The sequence below is a fragment of the Silene latifolia genome, chromosome 3 (genome assembly GCF_048544455.1).
Source record: "Silene latifolia isolate original U9 population chromosome 3, ASM4854445v1, whole genome shotgun sequence".
Classification (NCBI taxonomy): domain Eukaryota; kingdom Viridiplantae; phylum Streptophyta; class Magnoliopsida; order Caryophyllales; family Caryophyllaceae; genus Silene; species Silene latifolia.
In genome coordinates this window covers 84,398,095-84,419,784 of record NC_133528.1, presented here as the reverse complement: position 1 = coordinate 84,419,784, position 21,690 = coordinate 84,398,095, and the positions used below count along the sequence as shown (strand labels likewise).

General features: G+C 39.8%; 1 protein-coding gene across 8 annotated transcripts; it reads right to left on the bottom strand.

The window, feature by feature from the left end:
* Nucleotides 1-325: 325 nt before the first annotated feature.
* Nucleotides 326-20,637, bottom strand: LOC141647749 (uncharacterized). Of its 8 annotated transcripts, none has more exons than XM_074456061.1 (10): nt 20,437-20,637; nt 19,375-20,123; nt 19,197-19,280; nt 17,157-17,309; nt 16,693-16,885; nt 16,337-16,601; nt 16,085-16,240; nt 2,017-2,065; nt 694-902; nt 326-596 (listed from the first exon to the last, which is right to left on the bottom strand). In XM_074456061.1, the coding sequence occupies exons 4-6, from the start codon at nt 17,210-17,212 to the stop codon at nt 16,470-16,472; spliced, it is 381 nt and encodes a 126-aa protein (XP_074312162.1). In that variant the 5' UTR covers nt 17,213-17,309; nt 19,197-19,280; nt 19,375-20,123; nt 20,437-20,637; the 3' UTR covers nt 326-596; nt 694-902; nt 2,017-2,065; nt 16,085-16,240; nt 16,337-16,469. The 8 variants fall into 8 exon arrangements, with proteins under 8 accessions (XP_074312162.1, XP_074312165.1, XP_074312163.1 ...); XM_074456064.1 differs by having other exon boundaries at nt 19,995-20,123; XM_074456062.1 differs by having other exon boundaries at nt 20,014-20,123.
* Between the last annotated feature and the right edge of the window lie 1,053 nt (nt 20,638-21,690).

Genomic DNA, 21,690 nt, shown 5'->3' with positions numbered 1-21,690 from the left:
TTCATTCCTCAAGCCCTTCCCCTCATTCCTCAATCACTTCCCCTTCTCCTTCTACTAATTTAGTCGGTTATATTAGTAACATAATATGACGGGTTAAAATAACAAGTATAAACTCTAGTATCTGTATAAACTGACAAAACATACAAATTTCTTGAAATTGAATTGAAAACACTATGCAAGCATATGCGGCCTCAACCGATTCCACATTTAACTACAGTCCACCACCATGGGGTTCATCGTCTCCTCATTTTACCTCAAATATGCAACCAAGAGTAACATTTAAACCAAAACCCAAGTTATACACTTCCTACAAATCACACAACCATCGAAAAAATTGAGACTTATATAGAAGATGTGAAATAGTGTGACAAACTCTTTCCCATTAACAACTAAACTAAGAATTATAACTGCCCAATGATTACACAAGTAAACTGCCCAATGATTACACATTTAGCAACTAAAAATACACAAGTTAATGATCTCTTTATTAGCAGGATCTCAACTGATGTCTCCTGTTGCGACTTCTGTTACCCCTACCAGCACCAACTCTTCCTTCCGAACGCATCTCTGCTAAACCACGGAGTTCTTGAGGCATTCTAAGGAAGACAGACACCATTTTATGCCTCCAAATGCAACCCATCAAAAGATGACTAAAGCGTCAAATGGAAATTACAAATTACAATAGAAACTTACCAGCTTAAAAAGATATCTGCAAATATATCAGACCATGGACCCTTAATTGATGAAAGAAGCAACGGAATTGATTCTCTGCTACAGCTACTTACATTCTCATGAGATTGACAACAGTTTCCCCAAATGCTGAAAAGGACTTCAACCTCATTGTTGTCACTGCTCATGTGAAAACCGCCAAATATTTCATCTTCAACCACGAATCAAAAGCACTGCCAAAACAAAACAAAAAATTGCTAATATACATTGTCAGCATTTTATTTCTTAAAGTATTAAATTGAAGCTTCATTTTACACAATACAATACTTTCAGTAATCATAGCATTATATGGACTCTCACATGCACACATACAAAACGAGTAACAAAACAGTTTTCAAAATTATGAAGAGACAGTATAAAGAAGGCTAAACATCTCGAAATATTGTTCAAAGGTCAGTCATCCTTTTAGACCAGCCATCATTATCTTAAGATAAAAGAAGACGTCTTTTGAATGGACTTGGAAAGCGTCAAGGTATTGCTGAGGCTTAGAAGTTGAGGGGAACAAATCATGTAACACAACCTTTAGTTGATGCATACGGGAATGTTCTTTTTTCATTTATAAAGGCAAGTTTATTTCATTTATTTGTGGGAATGGAGAGGGTTCCAACCAGTGGTGGACCAAGGAGCAAAATATTTTCAATTCGAATGATCACCACGTAACCATTGAGTTTCGGTCAGTAATATATGTACTATAAGTGTAAATGGAAAAAAAATTTAGATTACACAACCATATAAAACTATTTCTCTTTATCAGCCGCGATGTTAACCATTCAAATTTTGCTAAGCATCGTACGTGGACCATGGCTAGAAACCAATTTATACTTCCAAGAGGAGTGATAATATCTCTGGTACGGCTCACAAACATTGGCTCAGCATGACTCCAGTTCGGAGTCGTGTTCGGGGAGGATCAAGAATGTACTTGGTTGAATACGAGACCATCGAATATAAGTTGTAATAAACTTTGATTCATTTAAAGTTAGACTCTTTTGACCAATTCACAAACATTTACTTGTTATTACTGAACTTCTACTGTCGTACTTCTCAGTACAAGAATATGAACAGTCTAACTACTGTGCGTTCTTTGACCCTTGCACACTCCCCTTATCCTCTCCCTCTCCCTCTCCCTTAGATATAAAGCCTCCCTCATTCAATCTCTAAAGAAACCTTCCTTCACTTCCTGCCATTCATTCCATTTTCCCTCATTTCCTCTTCCACACTCATATCCCCTTTACTAATTGTTCATTTCCTGCTCTTTTGTCTAACTATAAGTAAGTAAAATACCCATACCTCTGCAATATCACACCTTCGCCGACTTAGCAATTTTCATTCTCCACTGCTGAAAATACATAAAAGGGCGATTCAGCGAGAGAGTAAAATTACCAAGTATACCTACATAAGGCTAGCAATATTTGGGCACCAAAATTACCACGTTTACCTACATACTCCTCGGACACCAAACATATGGGCCTAAAGCCCTCAAACAACACCAAATCAAATCTGGGAAGGGCATTGTAACTTTGTAAGTTGTGTTCCAGTTTACTCAATATTCCCAAGGAGAATGGAGAGAACAACAAAGTCGCCAAAACATACAAATTTTTTTTCGATCATTTGTTAATTTAACACGATCTTGATAGTAATGTTTTGTGTCGGTTTAAGGGTGATTTTATCACCCTCGTGTCTTTTAATATGGGTCTTTTAGTATGCTTTTCCTAGCATTCGGCAATTGGGTATGATGTGGTAACTTGTGCACTTTACCTCGGTTGGACACTCGATCTTAATGCACGGAACCCGAGAGGCAATAGAGCACCTTTCAAAGGTCAAGACAAGGCACGAGAGGCTCACTTGTAACCCGAAAACCAGTTGGGAGAAGTAGGAGTGAAGAGGTCTAGCTCTTGGAAATTAGAAGTCCAAGAATGCGAGCCTGTGCGCAGCCTGCGCAAACAGGGTGCGCAGGTGCGCACGATTGCGCAGGCAAGAACAGTTTTTGCGCAGTCTGCGCAGCTCTGCTATACGGGTTTTCTAATCTTCTTTTTGGGCTTCTTAATTGGAAATCTTTCTAGGTTTTCGTGAAGCCTTATATATACCCAAGAGTTTGAAGACCTAAAGCATTCACCTACCATCCTATCATCTCATCTAATCTCATATTTAGGGTTCTAATCTTGTAATAATTTAGAAGACAATTTCCATTCAAAGTTGTAATCTTTCCTTAGTTGTTGGGTTTATGAAGACTATGGAAGACTAAATCCTTCCCTACTTGGTGTAATCCATCTCAAGCTTTCATCTTTATCATTGTATTGACTCCTTAATCTCTACTCTTTCATTTATTTCAATTTCTAAGTTTGAATGCCATGATGTATGTTTTGTTGTGAGAAGTAATTACCCTTGCCTCTTTAATGTTCATCTATTGCTTGTTTGTTGCAAAGTTCCTTGCTTTTGTGATAACTTGTTGAAGCATCTCATAATTATTGATATCTTAGTTTAAAGTATCAACCTTTGTGAGTAGAAATTGATTATATCATTGGGTTTGTTGGCTTAGACATATCTTTGTGATATCCCATTTACTTTCCTCTTGGTTTGCTCTTCATGCTCTTGGCTACAATTCCTACATGATTTAATGTTAGAATTTGTAGTTTAAGTAGGATTATCATTGTTGGCTTAGATAGTGGTAATCACTTGCTTGAGGATTGTTGTTGGGTAAATGAAATTGGAGAGAAAAGAGTCTTGCTTTGAGAAAAGTTGGAGCTTGTAGGATTATACCAAGTTCTTATCTCTTATAAGTGTTACTTGCAAACCAAGTGTTTGTTGCCTTGTTTCATAGGAAAAATCACATCTCTTTCATTTTGTTACTTGTTTTCTCCATGCCAATTCTCCATATATGTCTCTCTATTGTTGTTCATTGTTAATACTCATAGTTTGTGCATAGTCTTGTGCTTTGTTCATTTTCATTAGTCTAAATTCAAGTTTTTAGTCTTAAATCCCTTCTCTTGGGTTCGACCCTTACTTCCCTTTACTACTATTCTTAATTGCATAGTGTAGAGTTGAGTTTGGTTTATAAATTGTTAATTTGATAGGTTAATTCTAGCATTTAACAACCTAGTCTCATTTCCTATCAAATTTTGGCGCCGTTGCCGGGGAAGGGCAACATAGCTAAAGGCTTGATTGTTAATTACATGTTAGTTATTTTTCTTCTCTTTGTTTTTGAAAGTAAGTGGAAGTTCTAACTTGTGTGTGTAGTGCAAAGGTTTATGTTTAGTCCTCTACAAAATGGTGAATCAACTCCCGTTGAAAAGGACTCTTTTGGAGCATATTCGTGGTTATTTACCAATCCGTGGTACCAAAGAGCACAAAGGGAACATCGAGTAGAAGAAGCACCTTCGGAAGATCCTATTGAAGTAAATCCGATTGAAGTAGAGTATCCCCCTATGGCGAATGACACGAGAACCATCCGGGAGATAAGAGCAAGGAATTATGATGAACAACCTTTGTGCATCACCTACCCCCTTTAGGAGCCAATGCAAATTTCGAACTCAAAGGTTTCTTCATTCATAACTTGCCCAAGTTTCACGGCCATGCGGGAAATGATCCAAACCGTCACCTATCGGAATTTCACATGATGTGTGAAGGAGCCATTCCGAATGGAGTGACGGAGGACCAATTCAAACTTCGGGCCTTCCCTTTTCCTTGTTGGACGCGGCCAAAGATTGGATTTTCTATCTTACTCCGGGGTCCATAAGAACTGAGAAGGAAATGAAAGCGGCTTTCCTTGAGAAATACTATCCCGATTCACGCCACAACCGTGCAAAGAAGGCAATTACCATAATAGAGCAAGACAATGGGGAAACCATGTATGAATATTGGGAGAGATTTAAGAAGTTGGTGGCTCAATGCCCATACCATGGGTTGAGTGATGATGACCTTCATGTGAATTTTTATGAAGGGTTAGGCCAAGATGATCAAAGGATGGTCAATTCCGCTACCGGAGGAGGTTTGGAGAATTTTTCCATAGTGGATGCCAAGGAAATCATTGAGAGACTTGCCTCAACTACAAGGAATTATGGTAGAACTCAAAGGGGATCAAGAAATGCATCTTCAATGGGAACCTCCTCTTCATCTACTCAAAATCTTGAGCAAAGTGTGAATGACTTAACTCACCTAGTGAAGAATATGATGGTGAACAATCCAAACAAAGATGGAGGTCAAAGGAAACAAGTGGAATGCAACTATTGCCAAGGTCCTCATATGGAGGAAGCTTGCCCCATTATGATTGAAGAAGGAATTGGTGTGGAAAATGTAAGTGCAATGGGTTATGGGAATTACAATGCTAGGAATCCTTCCGGGGGAGGATACTACAATTATGACCCTAGTGGTAATACTTACAATGTTGGGAGTAGAGACAATGTTCGACTTGGTTGGGGTGGTGACACCTCAAAGAGATTTGTGAATGGCCTCAACCACTTGAGGGACCAAAATTCCCGACAACGTCAAGGTTCAAATTCTCAAGGAAATAGGAATGGGAATTTCAACAACCAAGGTAGAAACCAAAACCAAGGTCAATCATCCCAATTTGGCAATCAAGGTAACAACACCAATTCTCAAAAGGAACCAAGTGTTCAAGACTTGCTTAAGAACATTTTGCAAGAGCAAGTTAAAACAAACAAGCGGTTTGACAAGATTGAAGCCGACAAGGGTGTTAGTGATGCCAAGGTTGCCAACCTTGAGGTCCAACTTGGACAAATTGCCCAAGATCTTGCTAAGCAAAACCAAAGGAATTCTACTTCTATTACCTCCACTACATTTCCTCCTAGAGAGAATACTAGTGCTATGACATTGAGGAAGGGGAGAACTTTAGAATCCTCTCCCAAGAAGAAGAGAAGGGGCAAATCACAAGAAAGGGTTATTGAAATTGAAGAGCAAATTGAAGAAGAGCTTGTGGTTGAACAAGAGAAAGGGACATCTTCAAGAGCTAATGTGGAAAAGGAAAAGAGTCCTTTGAGCATTGACAAAGGAAAGATAGGAAGCACCAACACAAAGGATCAACTTGAAGAGATTGAAAAGGAATATGAACCGAAGGTACCATTTCCAAGTGCCCTCACAAATCCCAAGAAGTTTGATAAAGACTCCGATCTTTATGAAACTTTTAGGAAATGTGAGGTCAACATCCCTCTTTTTACTATCATTAAAACCGTCCCTAGGTATGCAAAGTTTCTCAAAGAACTTTGCACCCCTAAACGGAAGCCAAGGAAAGGAGTTGAAAGAGTCACGGTTAGTAGGCATGTCTCGGCAATTTTCAAACAAAATCTTCCCAAAAAGTGCGATGATTCGGGCATGCTAACTATACCGTGCTCAATTGGAGGCAAAGCTTTTGCTAGAGCCATGTTAGACTCGGGGTCCTCTATTAATGTCATGCCTTATTCCATTTATGAGACCTTAGAATTGCCTCCCTTGTCTAAGACCAATGTTGTGATACAATTGGCGGACCGCTCCATAATTCACCCCAAGGGTCTTGTAGAAGATGTGTTGGTAGAGGTGGATAAATTCATGTTTCCGGCCGATTTTTATGTTTTGGACATGGAACCGGATTCCAAGGCTACACCCCTTTTGTTAGGGAGGCCTTTCATGAGAACCTCCAAAACCAAACTTGACATGTATGATGGAAATTTGACCATGGAATTTGAAGGGAAAGTTTTGAAGTATAATGTGTATGAGACAATGAAAAAGACCTATGATTTGAGTTTTTGCTACTTTCTTGATAAAATTGAACCTTTGGCAAATCGAGTTTACCAATTGAGTCATAGGGACCCACTTGAGGTGGCCCTCACTAACAATGTCGAGAAGGAAGGGTTGCGGTTTTTGTTGTCTCATGATGTGCAGGAAAATATAGAGGCATTGGAGAAGGAAGAACCACTAGAAGAATCAAAGGAAGAAAAAGAAATGAAAGAAATTGAGGAGGAAATGCGCCTGCGCAAGCCCCAGGCGCAGCCTGCGCAATTCTCAGCTCACCAAAGTCTTGTTTTTCTTCTTATTCTTATGACTACCAATCCAAATTCCTTCCCCTATAAGCCTCCCTTGAAAGACCACTTCCCTCCATCATAAAGCCACCAACTCCAAATCTAAAACCACTCCCCGACCACTTGAAGTACGTCTTTCTTGGGGAAAACAACACTCTACCCCTCATAATTTCAAACCAACTTGAGGGTGATCAAGAAAGGAGATTGGTGGATGTATTGCACAAGTACAAGGAAGCTTTTGGGTGGAGCATTGCGGATCTAAAAGGGACAAGCCCAAGCGTTTGCATGCACAAGATCCGTTTGGAAGGGGAAGCAAAGCCGGTTCGGCAACCACAAAGAAGATTGAACCCACCAATGATGGAGGTGGTGAAGGAAGAGATCATCAAACTACTCCAAATGGGAATCATCTACCCCATTAGCGACTCTCAATGGGTAAGTCCCACTCAATGTGTACCTAAAAAGGGTGGTGTGACGGTAATCGAGGGCAAGGAAGGATCTTTAATTCCCACCCGGATTCAAACCGGGTGGAGAGTTTGCATCGATTATCGCCGCCAAAATGCCGTGACTTTCAAAGATCATTTTCCTCTACCCTTTCTAGACCAAATGCTAGAGAGGCTAGGGGGGAAGGAATTCTATTGTTTCTTGGACGGATATTCCGGATACTTTTAAATTCCCATACGTCCGGAGGATCAATCCAAGACAACATTCACATGCCCTTTTGGAACATATGCATACCGAAGGATGCCCTTCGGTTTGTGTAATGCTCCGGGTACATTTCAACGTTGCATGATGAGTCTTTTCTCGGATCTTGTAGAAAGAGTCTTAGAGGTCTTCATGGACGACTTCACCGTCCATGGAGATAATTTTGAAGCTTGCTTGGACCACCTAACTATGGTCCTATCACGATGCACGGAGTCACACCTTGTGTTGAATTCCAAAAAATGTCACTTTATGGTTAAAAGCGGCATCGTGTTAGGTCACATAGTCTCAAAGAGAGGGATTGAGATGGATGTGGCTAAGGTTGAAGTGATAAAAACCTTGCCCTATCCTACTAATACTCGGGAGATAAGGTCATTCCTTGGACACGCGGGCTTCTACCGTCGATTTATTAAGGATTTCTCCAAGATTGCTTACCCCTTGTGCAAGCTTTTGCACAAGGATGTGGAGTTTGTTTTTGATGATGCGTGTAGGTTGGCATTCGATTCGTTGAAGGAAAAGCTTGTGACGGCCCCGATAATTTAAGCTCCAAGATGGGACCTCCCTTTTGAAATCATGACCGATGCTAGTGATTATACCCTTGGCGCGGTTTTAGGTCAAAGGGACGGGAAGGTTGCTCATGTGATACAATATGCTTCTTCACTTTGGAATGATGCTCAACGGAACTACACTACCACGGAGAAGGAATTCTTAGCGGTGGTGTATGTTATTGAAAAGTTCCGGGCTTATCTCTTGGGTGCCAATGTCATCATTTATACCGACCACAAGTCTATAAGACAACTTGTTGACAATGAAGACACCAAAGCAAGGCTAATGAGATGGGTTCTTTTGTTGAGTGAGTTTGATATCGAGATCAAAGACAAGCAAGGGAGTGCTAATGTGGTGGCCGACCATTTAAGTCGTATTCACATCAATGAGGATCTAGTGAAGACCATGGGAGTAGTGGACGGTAGCTTACCACTTGAATCTCTATATTCTATGAAGGCCGTTGAGCCTTGGTATGCTAACCTTGTCAACTATATGGTAACAAAGAAATTTCCACCCTCACTCTCATCAAGTCAAAGGAATAGGATAAAGGCCGATTCTAGATTCTACATATGGGATGAGCCATACCTATGGAAGATGTGCCAAGATCAAGTCATTCGGCATTGTGTGCCGGATGTAGAGATTCCATCCATCCTCAAACATTGCCACGAGTACGCTTGTGGGGGTCACATTGGGCCTCATAGAACGGCACGGAAGATCCTAGAGTGCGGGTTCTATTGGCCCAAATTGTTCAAAGATGCTCATACTTTCGTCAATACTTGCGATACATGCCAACGTTTTGGCAACATCTCACGTAGAAACGAAATGTCCCAACAACCGATGCTTTATTTGGAAATTTTCAATGTTTGGGGAATAGACTTCATGGGACCATTCCCTAATTCTTATGGATACCTCTACATCCTCTTGGCGGTTGATTACGTGTCTAAGTGGGTGGAAGCCATTCCCACGAAATGTAATGATGCAATGACGGTGCAAGCATTTGTCAAGAGCAATATATTTTCAAGGTTCGGCTTCCCAAAGGCCATTGTTAGTGATAGGGGAACTCATTTTTGCAACAAGGTGATCTCAACCTTGCTTCAAAAATATGGTGTGCTTCACAAGGTTTCTACGGCCTATCACCCCCAAACAAACGGCCAAGCGGAAGTCTCTAACCGGGAGATTAAGCATATCTTGGAAAGAACGGTCAATCCCGACCGAAAATATTGGAGCAAGAGGCTTGAAGATGCTCTATGGGCTTATAGAACGGCTTACAAGACCCCAATCGACATGTCTCCATATAGGCTAATTTATGGGAAGGGATGCAACCTTCCCGTAGAAGTTGAACACAAAGCCTGTTGGGCCATCAAAGCTTTCAATCAAAATGTCAATGAGGCGGGATTGCACCGAAAGCTTCAAATTCAAGAATTGGAAGAGCTTAGGCACAATGCCTATGACAATGCTAGTATTTACAAGGAAAAGGCTCGGTCTTGGCATGACAAGATGGTAACAAGAAGGGTTTTTAAAGAGGGACAAGATGTGTTGGTTTTTCAAAGTTGTCTCAAGAATTTTCCCGGCAAGCTAAGGTCGAAGTGGTATGGGCCTTACAAAGTCAAGAAAGTCTTTCCACACGGAGCGGTGGAGGTGGAAGACCCGACTAGGGCTGTAAATGAATTGAGCCTGCTCGACAAGCCCTCGGGATCGGCTCGGTCAAAGCTCGGCTCGAGCTCGGTCAAACTGAGCTCGAGCTCGGGCTCGAACTAAGCTGAGCCCAAACCGAGCTGGCTCGAGAGCTCGTTTGAGCTCGTTATTTTTAAAATTACTTAATTTTTTCAATATATTTACTCAAATTGTATCAACTTTAAAGTAAATAAATTAAAATATTAGTTTATAAGATAAAATTACATAATAATTGTTCTTACTCCCTCCATTCAACTCCACACTACCATTATCTATTTTGCACACTATTCATAGTTAAACATTCAATTTCAATTTTCTCTCAATACATAAATGAAAATATATTCATGTGAGATCTTGTTTTATTCGTCGTTACGAGTACATTAAAAATATCTAACTTTTATATTTTTGAAAATACGTAGCTAACGATATTTAGCGCGTAAAAAATGCGTTGACAAACGTGAAAAAAGAAAGTGGTAGTGTGGAGTTGAATGGAGGGAGTATAAGCTAACAAAAAGATAATATTCTCGTTTGAATTTGAATTTTTAAATCAAAAATTACGTTATAATTAAAATAATGCTCGAAAAAATAGTATGCAAACAAAGTTCGGGCTCGGGTTCGGACTCGTAAAATATTATATGAGCCGATCCCGAGCCTTGATTTCAAGAGCTCGGTTCGGGCTCGAACTCGGATTTTATAATATGAGCCGAGCTCGATCATAGGTAAGCTCGAGCTCGGCTCGGCTCGGTTACACCCCTAGACCCGACCTCGGGAAAAGTGATAAAGGTCAATGGGCAAAGGTTGAAGCATTACTTCAAGGGAATCGAGTTGCAAGGTAAAGAGGATCTTCTTTTAGAAGATCCAATTTACAAAGATTAAATCTCCAACAATGACTATGTCGAGCCATCGACATTAAATAACGGCAAATTTGTAAATATTCTCTCCCAATTTAATTGCTTTCCTAGCGTAGTTTATTTCCGCAATTTATTTACTTGCATGTTAATTTCGTTTAATTAATTTAATTTGCATTGACATGTAAAAAGCACTTGAGGTTTGTTACATGATATAGTGATTTACAAGAACCTTCTTGGAAAGCGTGCCCAAGAGAAGATGAGAGTCGGGTTTAATAGGCAAGTTCATTGGAAGAAGCTTTGAAGAGGGATTAAGGAAAATTTGAGCCAAAAATTGGCTAAGAGTTGAATTTACAATTAAAAGAAGCAAGAGCAAAACTGCGAGGCCCAGCGCAGCCTACGTATAAGGCTTGCGCAGCTGCGCACGATTGCGCAGGCAACCCTTAATTTTGCGCAGCCTGCGCAGGTCTGTATTCTCGGTTATTTGTTTTTCCTAATCCCGTCTTTTGTTCATACTCTACCAATCCCTTCCTTAACAAAAACCCCAAATACCCCATCTCATTCATTCCAACACTCATCAAATCACCCTTTATCATCAACAAACCTCAACTTCTTCACCAAATTCTTCACCAAGTTCATCCTTACCTTCAAAAACACCTTCAAACATCCCCAATTTCTGACAAAAATCCCCGAATCTCCCAAGAACCCTAATTTTTCGAGGTTAATTTGAAGCTTTTTTCGAGTGGATTTCTGGGTTACAAAGGGATTTTTATGCAACATTCTTCTTCATTCAAGCAAGTTTGAGAATTTTCGGGAAGGTATAACAACTTTCTTCACTCTCTTTGTTTTCAATTGATTTAATTCAATTTACATTGTGTAGTTGAGTTGAATTCTTGCTTGTAATTGATTATTTGGGGATTGTTGGCAATCATTTTCTGTTAGGGAAGGCAAAATTCAACAAAATTACCTTAATCAATCAAGATTGTTCTAGTGCACATAAGGTGTTTGTTGAATTGCCCATTAGAAAAATTTTCAGATTTTTGGTTGTTTTAAGTGGTTGTTTTTGAAATTTTTGAAAGAAAGAAAGATGGTTTTTGGACTTGGAAAGGGAAAACCAAAGAAAAAGGGTGAGTCCTCAACCCAACCTCAACCCGATGCACCACCTAAGCCTCTTAAAGGGGATGAAGGGTTACCCTCGCAAACCAAGACTTTCTTCAAGTTCCTTGAGAGTAAACCCTTGCCGGTATCAAAATTCCTTCACCCGGGGACCTTGAGGGACATGGGTATCTATGACCAAACCCTTGCCTTCCTCACCAAGGTAGGACTAGAGAGGTACATGAACCTCCAACCACATACATACCCCGCCTATACCTTAGAGTTCCTTTCTACCATCCAAATCACGGGGGTAAGAGAGAGTGCTAGGGTGAGTTTTCGGTTGAACAAGATGTGGCACACTCTAACCTTTGAGAGGGTGAGTGAGATTTTGAGAATTACTAAACCACCTTCCTCCATCAACCCACAGGGAACGGCCTTGAACGACACTTGGTGTGCACTCACGGGAAAAACGCACATGACAAACAGTGACAAGATCTCCTCCATCACACCCCCCCCCCCATCCGGATTCTTACACGTATGATTTCGTGTTTCTTCTTTACGATGGGGGAACCTACAAAGCTAAATGAGGGGGTCCGTGAGTGCATTTGGGCGATGTTGCCCGAGGGGGGAGGGGGTTCCGGATTGGGCCAAGCTTTTTGTGGTTAGTGCATCAAAACAAAGAGAAAAGAAAGGGAGCATTAATTGTGGAGGTTTGGTCACTCTTTTTGTGGCTAGCTTGGTTGGTGCTATTCCGGATGAACAACCTCGAGTGTGGGGGAATAATCTTTACAATGAAGCAGGGTTGGTGGAGACCCATATGATGCATACCTTGGACACGGTCCCATGGAGTTGCCATTGGTTGGGGGAAGGGGGTGTCCAATATATGAAGCTACCAATGAATGGCCCCTTTCCAAGCGGACCAAGAGCCCGGGATTTCTTTTGCCCTCCCGAGGGCAACCTCCCCAACCCACCCCCACAAAGAATGCGTAAGAGAAGGGCCGTTGAACCATCCCATGGCCCCCAACAAATGGAAGAGAGAGAGGTTGAGATCATTGAGGGGGGATTTCATGATACCCCACATATTCCTTCGTCCTACAAACCGCCTCATGACACCCCTATGTATGAGGCCGGGGGTTCCTCCACTCCAACTTTGGAACCATGGCAACATCAAATGTTCAAATACTTTTGAGGACACCCGAGGGACTTTGCAAGAGATTAGTGGGCGGGTTGAGAGCTCCCATTCTTGGCAACAACAACAAGGGCCAAGATTGGAGAGTTTGGAACAATTCCGTAATGCGTTTGATGAGAACAAAAGGTTAGGAGATGAGGCCGAATTGGCCCAAAAAAGAATGCTTGAAGGGATTGCCAAAAGGCAAGAGGAGTCTTATGCGTGGCACCAACAAAGCGCCAAGGCTTGGGCGGAGAATCAAGCAATGTGGCAAAAGCAAAACGAGTGGCGTGAGCAAGTGAGGCACCAGTTTGGGGTGCAAAACGAAAGGCACCACCAATATCTTGAAGATTTTAACTATGATTCTCAAGCCCATGAAGACTCCTTTGGCCTCATTCAAGGCCTTTTTGGCATGACTCTCCACCAATATGAACCAAATTACCAACCCACCATTGATGAAGCTCAAGTTGATGAGGCCTACATGAGGGCCAAGAAAGAAAAAGAAAGAAGAGAGAAAAAGACACAACCGGGGGGCATATGAGCGAGGTGAAGGCTCGGGCCCCTCCAACCAAAACCCTTGAAGAACTTGGCACTCCTCCACATTGAGGACAATGTGAGATTTAAGTGTCGGGGAGTGTGAAATTGTAACATATGTAAATTGTCCCTCTTGTCAATGCAAAAAAAAAAAAAAAAAAAAAAAATTAAAAAAATTAAAAATTCCGGCTAGGTGAAAACTCACAAGGGTGGGCACCTAGGCAAGATTGGAAAAGGTGGCCGAGGACGGAATGAAAACCCGAAAGGGCATTCCGGACAAAATGAAGAATCGAGTTGCGAGCCACCGATAAGAGGAAAGGAAAAAGCTAAGGTGAAAACCCGAAAGGGCACCTTAGGCAAAATGAGGGATTTTCAAACAAAAAAATCGAAAAATTGAAAAATACAACACCAAAAAGATGGAGGGATAAGAAGGGAGCAATAAGGAGGGTCTTGGAAGGAGGTTAGATTTAGGATTTAATTTCTTTTTGAGTCGAAGAAAATTGTTTCAAATTGGTGGTTTTTCATGTTGGCTACTAGGTTGTTAATCTTTATTGGGAGTTTGGCCAACTTAGTAGCATAACTTGCATTCCTTGGAGTGATAAGGGGGTGATATAAGGGGAAGATGAATGATTTGGAGGATTGTGTAGGTCACTTTGCAATTGCCTTGGGATAAGGCAAGAGTGACCACTTCTACTTTGGTGATATAAGAAGGGTGGAGTTGCGTGATGAGTCGGAGTTAGTGGTGTGTCGTGTCCTTGTTTGAGGGAGACATAAGGCGGGGGAGTGAGTGAAGAGTTGTGTCAAATTTGAGTCAAGTTCTTTTCTTTTTCATTAAGTGGTTGTGTTTTGAGGGAGATATAAGAAGGAAGAGGAAAGGGAAGAGTGATCATTCACTCCTACACTCTCTTGTAGACTTCATGTTTGCTTGTTTCGGGTTTTGCTCGGGACTAGCAAAAGTCTAAGTGTGGGGGAGTTTGATAGTAATTTTTTGTGTCGGTCTAAGAGGGTGATTTTATCACCCTCGTGTCTTTTAATATGGGTCTTTTAGTATGCTTTTCCTAGCATTCGGCAATTGGGTATGATGTGGTAACTTGTGCACTTTACCTCGGTTGGACACTCGATCTTAATGCATGGAACCCGAGAGGCAATAGAGCACCTTTCAAAGGTCAAGACAAGGCACGAGAGGCTCACTTGTAACCCGAAAACTAGTTGGGAGAAGTAGGAGTGAAGATTAGAAGAAATGAAGGAATTTGAAGAGGTCTACCTCTTGGAAATTAGAAGTCCAAGAATGCGAGCCTGTGCGTAGCCTGCGCAAACAGGGTGCGCAGGTGCGCACGATTGCGCAAACAAGAACAGTTTTTGCGCAGGCTGCGCAGTCTGCGCAGCTCTGCTATACGGGTTTTCTAATCTTCTTTTTGGGCTTCTTAATTGGAAATCTTTCTAGGTTTTCGTGAAGCCTTATATATACCCAAGAGTTTGAAGACCTAAAGCATTCACCTACCATCCTATCATCTCATCTAATCTCATATTTAGGGTTCTAATCTTGTAATAATTTAGAAGACAATTTCCATTCAAAGTTGTAATCTTTCCTTAGTTGTTGGGTTTATGAAGACTATGGAAGACTAAATCCTTCCCTACTTGGTGTAATCCATCTCAAGCTTTCATCTTTATCATTGTATTGACTCCTTAATCTCTACTCTTTCATTTATTTCAATTTCTAAGTTTGAATGCCATGATGTATGTTTTGTTGTGAGAAGTAATTACCCTTGCCTCTTTAATGTTCATCTATTGCTTGTTTGTTGCAAAGTTCCTTACTTTTGTGATAACTTGTTGAAGCATCTCATAATTATTGATATCTTGGTTTAAAGTATCAACCTTTGTGAGTAGAAATTGATTATATCATTGGGTTTGTTGGCTTAGACATATCTTTGTGATATCCCATTTACTTTCCTCTTGGTTTGCTCTTCATGCTCTTGGCTACAATTCCTACATGGTTTAATGTTAGAATTTGTAGTTTAAGTAGGATTATCATTGTTGGCTTAGATAGTGGTAATCAATTGCTTGAGGATTGATGTTGGGTAAATGAAATTGGAGAGAAAAGAGTCTTGCTTTGAGAAAAGTTGGAGCTTGTAGGATTATACCAAGTTCTCATCTCTTATAATTGTTACTTGCATACCAAGTGTTTGTTGCCTTGTTTCATAGGAAAAATCACATCTCTTTCATTTTGTTACTTGTTTTCTCCATGCCAATTCTCCATATATGTCTCTCTATTGTTGTTCATTGTTAATACCCATAGTTTGTGCATAGTCTTGTGCTTTGTTCATTTTCATTGGTCTAAATTCAAGTTTTTAGTCTTAAATCCCTTCTCTTGGGTTCGACCCTTACTTCCCTTTACTACTATTCTTAATTGCATAGTGTAGAGTTGAGTTTGGTTTATAAATTGTTAATTTGATAGGTTAATTCTAGCATTTAACGACCTAGTCTCATTTCTTATCAATCTCCATCTATCTCCAATTTAGCTATAGATATTAAAACTGAACCTTGAGTATATAGACAATAAAAATGGCTTAAAAAATGCTCTAGATCTCTTTTTCTATTCAAGATAAAGAGATGATGCTATAGCTGAAAACTAAGGGTGATTATACTCTTTAAAAAGCAGCGATTAAATGTTCAGTATGTATGACAACATTGAGAAGGATGGTAGCTGCTGATTGATGACGGTGTTGTTATCATATGAGTAGATGCAATACCCTATGCCCGCCCAGAAAACAGTAACTCTGTACCTCTTAAGGAGCTGATGCTGCATGGTGGCACCTTGTTCAGCTGAAGGAAACATACATGAAATACCGGCGTCATCAAGAGGTCATCCTTGAAATGCTTGAACTCCAACCTCGCTAGATTATTTTTCCGCCACATTGCTCTATCACTTGGCAAATATCCTGATAAGAGCTCCATTTTCAATTTCATTGAGCACAAGATTAAGATAATTAATTACACATCACAAAATCCTAGGAAATTTAAATTATTGAAACTACCTTCCAAACAGCGGAGCGGCCATCAGGAACTCCCATGGCTGGTAACCTCCTTACTTCCTTCATATTCATCACTTTATTTGACACCTTTCTCAAACATCTACGTTAATTTTTTTCGTAGTCCATTCTACCAAAATTATTTGACATAAAGTGGTATATTTTCGTAGTCCATTCTAAAAAGATACAGGTTAAGTAATATGTATATTTGTCCCATCTGGAGCTTTGTTATCTCATCCTTCCGAAAATCGATCTCCTTCGCTTCCTCAACCTGTAAGCATTTCTCAGGTTAAAGCCGCGTTTTTAAATTATCAACTCATCCCTATTAGAGTTCCATGGAAAATAAAATTTTAGTAGAGCACCTCATCCAATTGCGGATTTCCAGCTAAAATAATGCCAACTGATTTCCATGCGTTCTGGTCCTCGACAGACTTCCTTTCATGCTGCATACAACAAAGCACGGCATATGAAGTATGGATACAGTGAGCATGAAATTTGCCGAACCTGTGAGCAGTTGGCATCCATCTCCTCTTCTTTCTGCTGACACAATTCATCCTACAGAAAAGGAATAGTTACATAAAATGATCAGAAATAGCAAACAAAACAGCAGTCACAAAGTGATACTTAAACCGTTAATTCATTCATTTTGCTCTCCAATTATGATTTCCTTAATGCACGTGGCTTTGTCCCAAATAATAGGTAAATACAAAGGGAGTATTTATGAGAACGATGACAAATATTATATAGGGATGTTGGCATGCTGTTCAGTAAGTGATGATCATTTCAACGTCCATCAAAGCACACTATAGAGTTGAGAGGAATGAACCTAGGTTGGCTTTGGAGACAGAAATGTAGCATATCCTCGCCTAAGCTTAATACCATTTTCTCCTAAATTAGCGATGCCAGAGAAGCCAGAAGCATCAACAGTCGGCCATGCCTCCCAAGTAGGATCCTCTCCAGTAAAGAGGGCATGAAGTCCCTGCATAGAGATGAACACACAAGGAAAAAAAATTACTATCAAGTTTAAGATACAAGATCTCTACTTCCGACAGTGTAATATCATACTTGTGTAGTTCCTTGTAAATCTACTCTAGCGGCAAAGAGTCCCTATGGTTGAAAAGTCCTCCGATGCCAACCCCAAAAAGTAACATCTATCATGTCAGTCCCGAAATTGTAATGTGAAATGCGTGTTCTAGGACTGTAGATGCAGCCAAAAATTCAAAGTAATCTTAAGTTAGACCTTAGCCTTATGTAACCATTTTTAAGTGATGAGAGTCGATGATCAATGTATTGACGAGTATTTGTCTCGATATACTCCATGCAATATACATACTCATACTCCCTTTGTTCTAATCATTTGTTTACCTCTTTTATTCTTTGTGAGAAGTATTATAAACAAAGGAAAACAAATAATTAAGACGGAGGGAGAGAGTACATTCATACTCTTGATCATGAGTACAGACATATAAATTCAAAAAATGGTTGAATAAAAGCTAAGTCATTTTAGACCAAAAACTTGACATTTTTTTTCATAAAATAGCCGTGTCCGACACTTGGATTCACACCCGTGTCCGACCCTTCAAGCCGAGTCAGAGTAACATAAGCTCACCCAAGTCTAAAAAGGCTCTCATCTCATTTCCCTGGCTAAAGGTTTAGGCGGAGCGTGTCTATCTTTTTTATTATCTTTATGCTACTCTTGTGTCACATGTTCATTGAATAGAAAAAGGCGCACCCAAGAGTAAAGAGCACAGCGGGAAATAATAGAAAATGTTCACCACAAAATCTGAAAACTATGATGATTCTAAGATGAAAATATGCAAATAATCAAACCTGAAGAGTTCTGTAAATTAATTTACTTGGTTACCAACATATATCTTGGAAATTTGTGTATTTTCTTCCCTAGTTTTCTACATATGTAATGTAATGTATGGACTTGAAAAAGTGTATTCCACACATTTACCTCTTTGATATACCGGATTATAATATGACTATGAGAGTCTGCGTTGGTTTAAGCTAATTAATTGGTCAGTTGAACGACTTTGTTGTGTTGTTGATTGAAGAATGTAGGTGGTTTCTGGTAAATTGCCAAGTGTTGTTGATCAAAGAATTGTAAGCTGACAGGCTTTGGTTTAGAAAATTTGGATACTTCTAATGCGTAGACTTTATGTTCTCCTATTCTGTAGAACTTTTCATGTCTATGTCCAATTCCTCCATTTCAGTTTTCATTTCTTTTTTCTTTTTTTTTCTTTTTTTCTTTTTTTCTTCAATTCAGATGACTCAGTTTTTTCTCATTAGCTAAAAATTGTTCTTCACCATAAACAGTGAAAACACCAAGAGTATCCTGATTGCTGATGCGTACTTTCCTCTGAAAAGCACCAAATTATCGAAGTATGCGCCTGACCTTCCCACAGTCTGCCCTAGAATACTCTTATCAGGACCAGCATGTAGCATTCATATCCATGCTTAATGTTTCATTTGCATACTCTCTCCCTTTCTGACTATCTCTAGCTTCCGTAGATATTGTCTCTCTCTCTCCCATAAACCCTTGCACCTAGCTCATCCCCTGCCTGACTTAATCTAAGCTTATATCTTAAAAAATAGTAAAATATAGTTTTACAGTCTCTGACGATTATCAACTTCCTGCCTTCTCTTTGCATTGAGCCAAGCATTTTCAGTGAACCAAATGCCAGTAAATTAAAGACATGTCCTAACCTCCCCAACCTACTCTTCGCATTGCCCACAGCCCTCCCCAAAAAAAATACTTAAAAAATCGGTAATTGCACTACCGACTCTCATTACCGCATTCCCCAATCTAAATATCAACAGTACCCAATTCAAGCAGAACTATAAAAGAATGCAAACTAACCATGCTAGAATGCCGCTGAACGGAACGAATCTGCCAATTTGAAACAGGCAATACCATCTTCCGCCGAATCAACTTCTCCCAAACCTATTTCATCAAATCAATGAAACAAGACCTTTAAAAATCATCAAAACCTTAACAGAAAGTCCAACAATAAGAAGCATGAAAAACAACATCATACTCTTCCATCTTAGCTTGGCCTGTTGCTCGGGTCCAAAACCAAAAATAAAAGAACGAAATAATAAACATTAAGGAGGATAAACGATAATAGAAATAAGCAGACAAATGAACACAACGAAGCGGTTGCGATAAGGAAGATACATTAGCAGAAGATACAGAATTCGAAGATCAATATAGTAATCCTAAACGGCAGAGAACCAAGATATGGCAAACCGAAATTCGAGGCACATACTAACCGAATGGCGACAGTAAAATACCGAGCTAGTACATATTCAACAATTGAGTTACATTTTAATGATGATTTGGCTTGTACGATCTTCGCGCGCTTTCAATTGACAGCAGTGCAATATGACCGCGTGGGGCATTAAAATGTGATGCACATCGAACATTTAAACTACCTTTTCGGATTTAAATTTTACCTAACTACCATACATACTAACCGATGGCGACGGCAAAACATTCAGCTAGTACATACTCAACAATTGAGTTACATTCGGCAATTCTTTTCAAATTTTCGAGCGACTAACATCTAAATATCCAGAATAATGAGCCAGGACCGACATTACGACGCATAACATCAAAAATTAGATAATTAAGAAAGAAAACAAGAATGAATATTACTGAAAGACTAATCTAATACCATCCCTAGTATCAACAGCAACAGGCATAAATTCGTCAAATCAATCTGGGTGTAGCAAGCCGTTGCCCTGCATTGTTCAAAGCGTCGCCAAGCTCGCTATAATTTTAGAGCTGCAAACGACAAAGAATAGAAGGTGATAAACCCACAAAGAAACAAAAGCCCTGATTTGTTGATGAAATGGGGGAAATTGAAAACTAAAGATGTTAGTGTTAATAGATTGAAGAAAGTATACAATTAGCTGAATTAAAACAAGCGAAACTGCATCAAACCAGTTATCGAAGTTCAAATTACTCAAATTAATTCTGAGGTAATTCAAGAAACCCTAACTAAACAATTACTATTAATGACACAAAATAAAAGTTAGGGTTACCAAAAAGATGAGAAATACAGACATACCTCCAACTAAAAGGTGAAGAGACATACCTCAAACGAAAACATGAGAAATACAGACATTAATTATGTCTTGTTGTTGGTAGTCTGAGAAGCAACGAAGAAGAACAAAGGTGATGGTGAAGGTAAATGCAGATAATGGACCGAGATGATAAAAGAGAAGTGTAGAAAGAACAAAATGAGTGGAGGAGAACAAGAGAAGAAAAGGAGTGGAGGAGAGCAAACTGAGGAGTGAATAGGAGACGTATTCATTGAGGCTTTTTATTTTATTGGACTGCCTGATTGAAGATGAGTGAAAAGGGCCTAAGAGAGATTGAGAGTAGTGGACTGTACAAGCCCGTCAAAATAGCAGCCCTGTATCATGAGTGTGATATGATCAGAGTTTTATCAATCCACTTAAATGCATTGGGCCGAATTAGCTCGCCAGCAGACACTCCAACCCACCCACCAAAATAGAAGGAAAACCGACCCATTGAAAAAAAATCTTAACTATTCATCCTACTATTCATTAGGAATAGTGCAAAGGCTTAACCACTTTTATATAAGGGGTGGATGTGAAACTAAATTTATATCACTTTTAAAATAACAAACTAAAATATTTAAGTTAAGCCAATCAAATGAAGCCAAGTGGCACTTTTTGAATGGTTTTTTAGAAAAGTAGTATTGTAAACATTGAATATAGATATGAGAGATATTAATAATTGCATTGATCGGAAACTTCAGTTACACCATACAAATTACAAGCTATATATACATGAGCATGCTATCGTATATACGGAAGGAAATATTAACAGCTAAAATATTTACACTTATATGGAAGGAAGCAACGGCTAGCTAACGGCTAGCAAGAGTAGTGGCTAATACCCCCCTCAAGTTGGAGCGTGAAGGTTCGAAACGCCCAACTTGGATAGAAGCGTTTCAACGGAAATACGGCCAAAAGCTTTGGTGAAAATATTGGCAAGTTGATGCTTTGTATGAACATATTTGGTCGTAATGGTGTCGTTGAGTATCTCGTCCCGTACGAAATGACAGTCAACCTCAATATGCTTTCTGCGTTCGTGAAAAACTGGATTTCGTGCAATATGAAGGGCTGATTGACTGTCGCAATGTAATTGAATGGGTTGCTCGTGAGATATACCAAGAAAACCAAGTAACCCTTTGAGCCATTTAAGTTCACACGTTGTATGGGCCATGGCACGATATTCGGCTTCAGCCGAGGAAAGAGAAATCGCTGCTTGCTTCTTTGTCTTCCATGAGATAGGAGATGATCCAAGGAAGACGATGTAT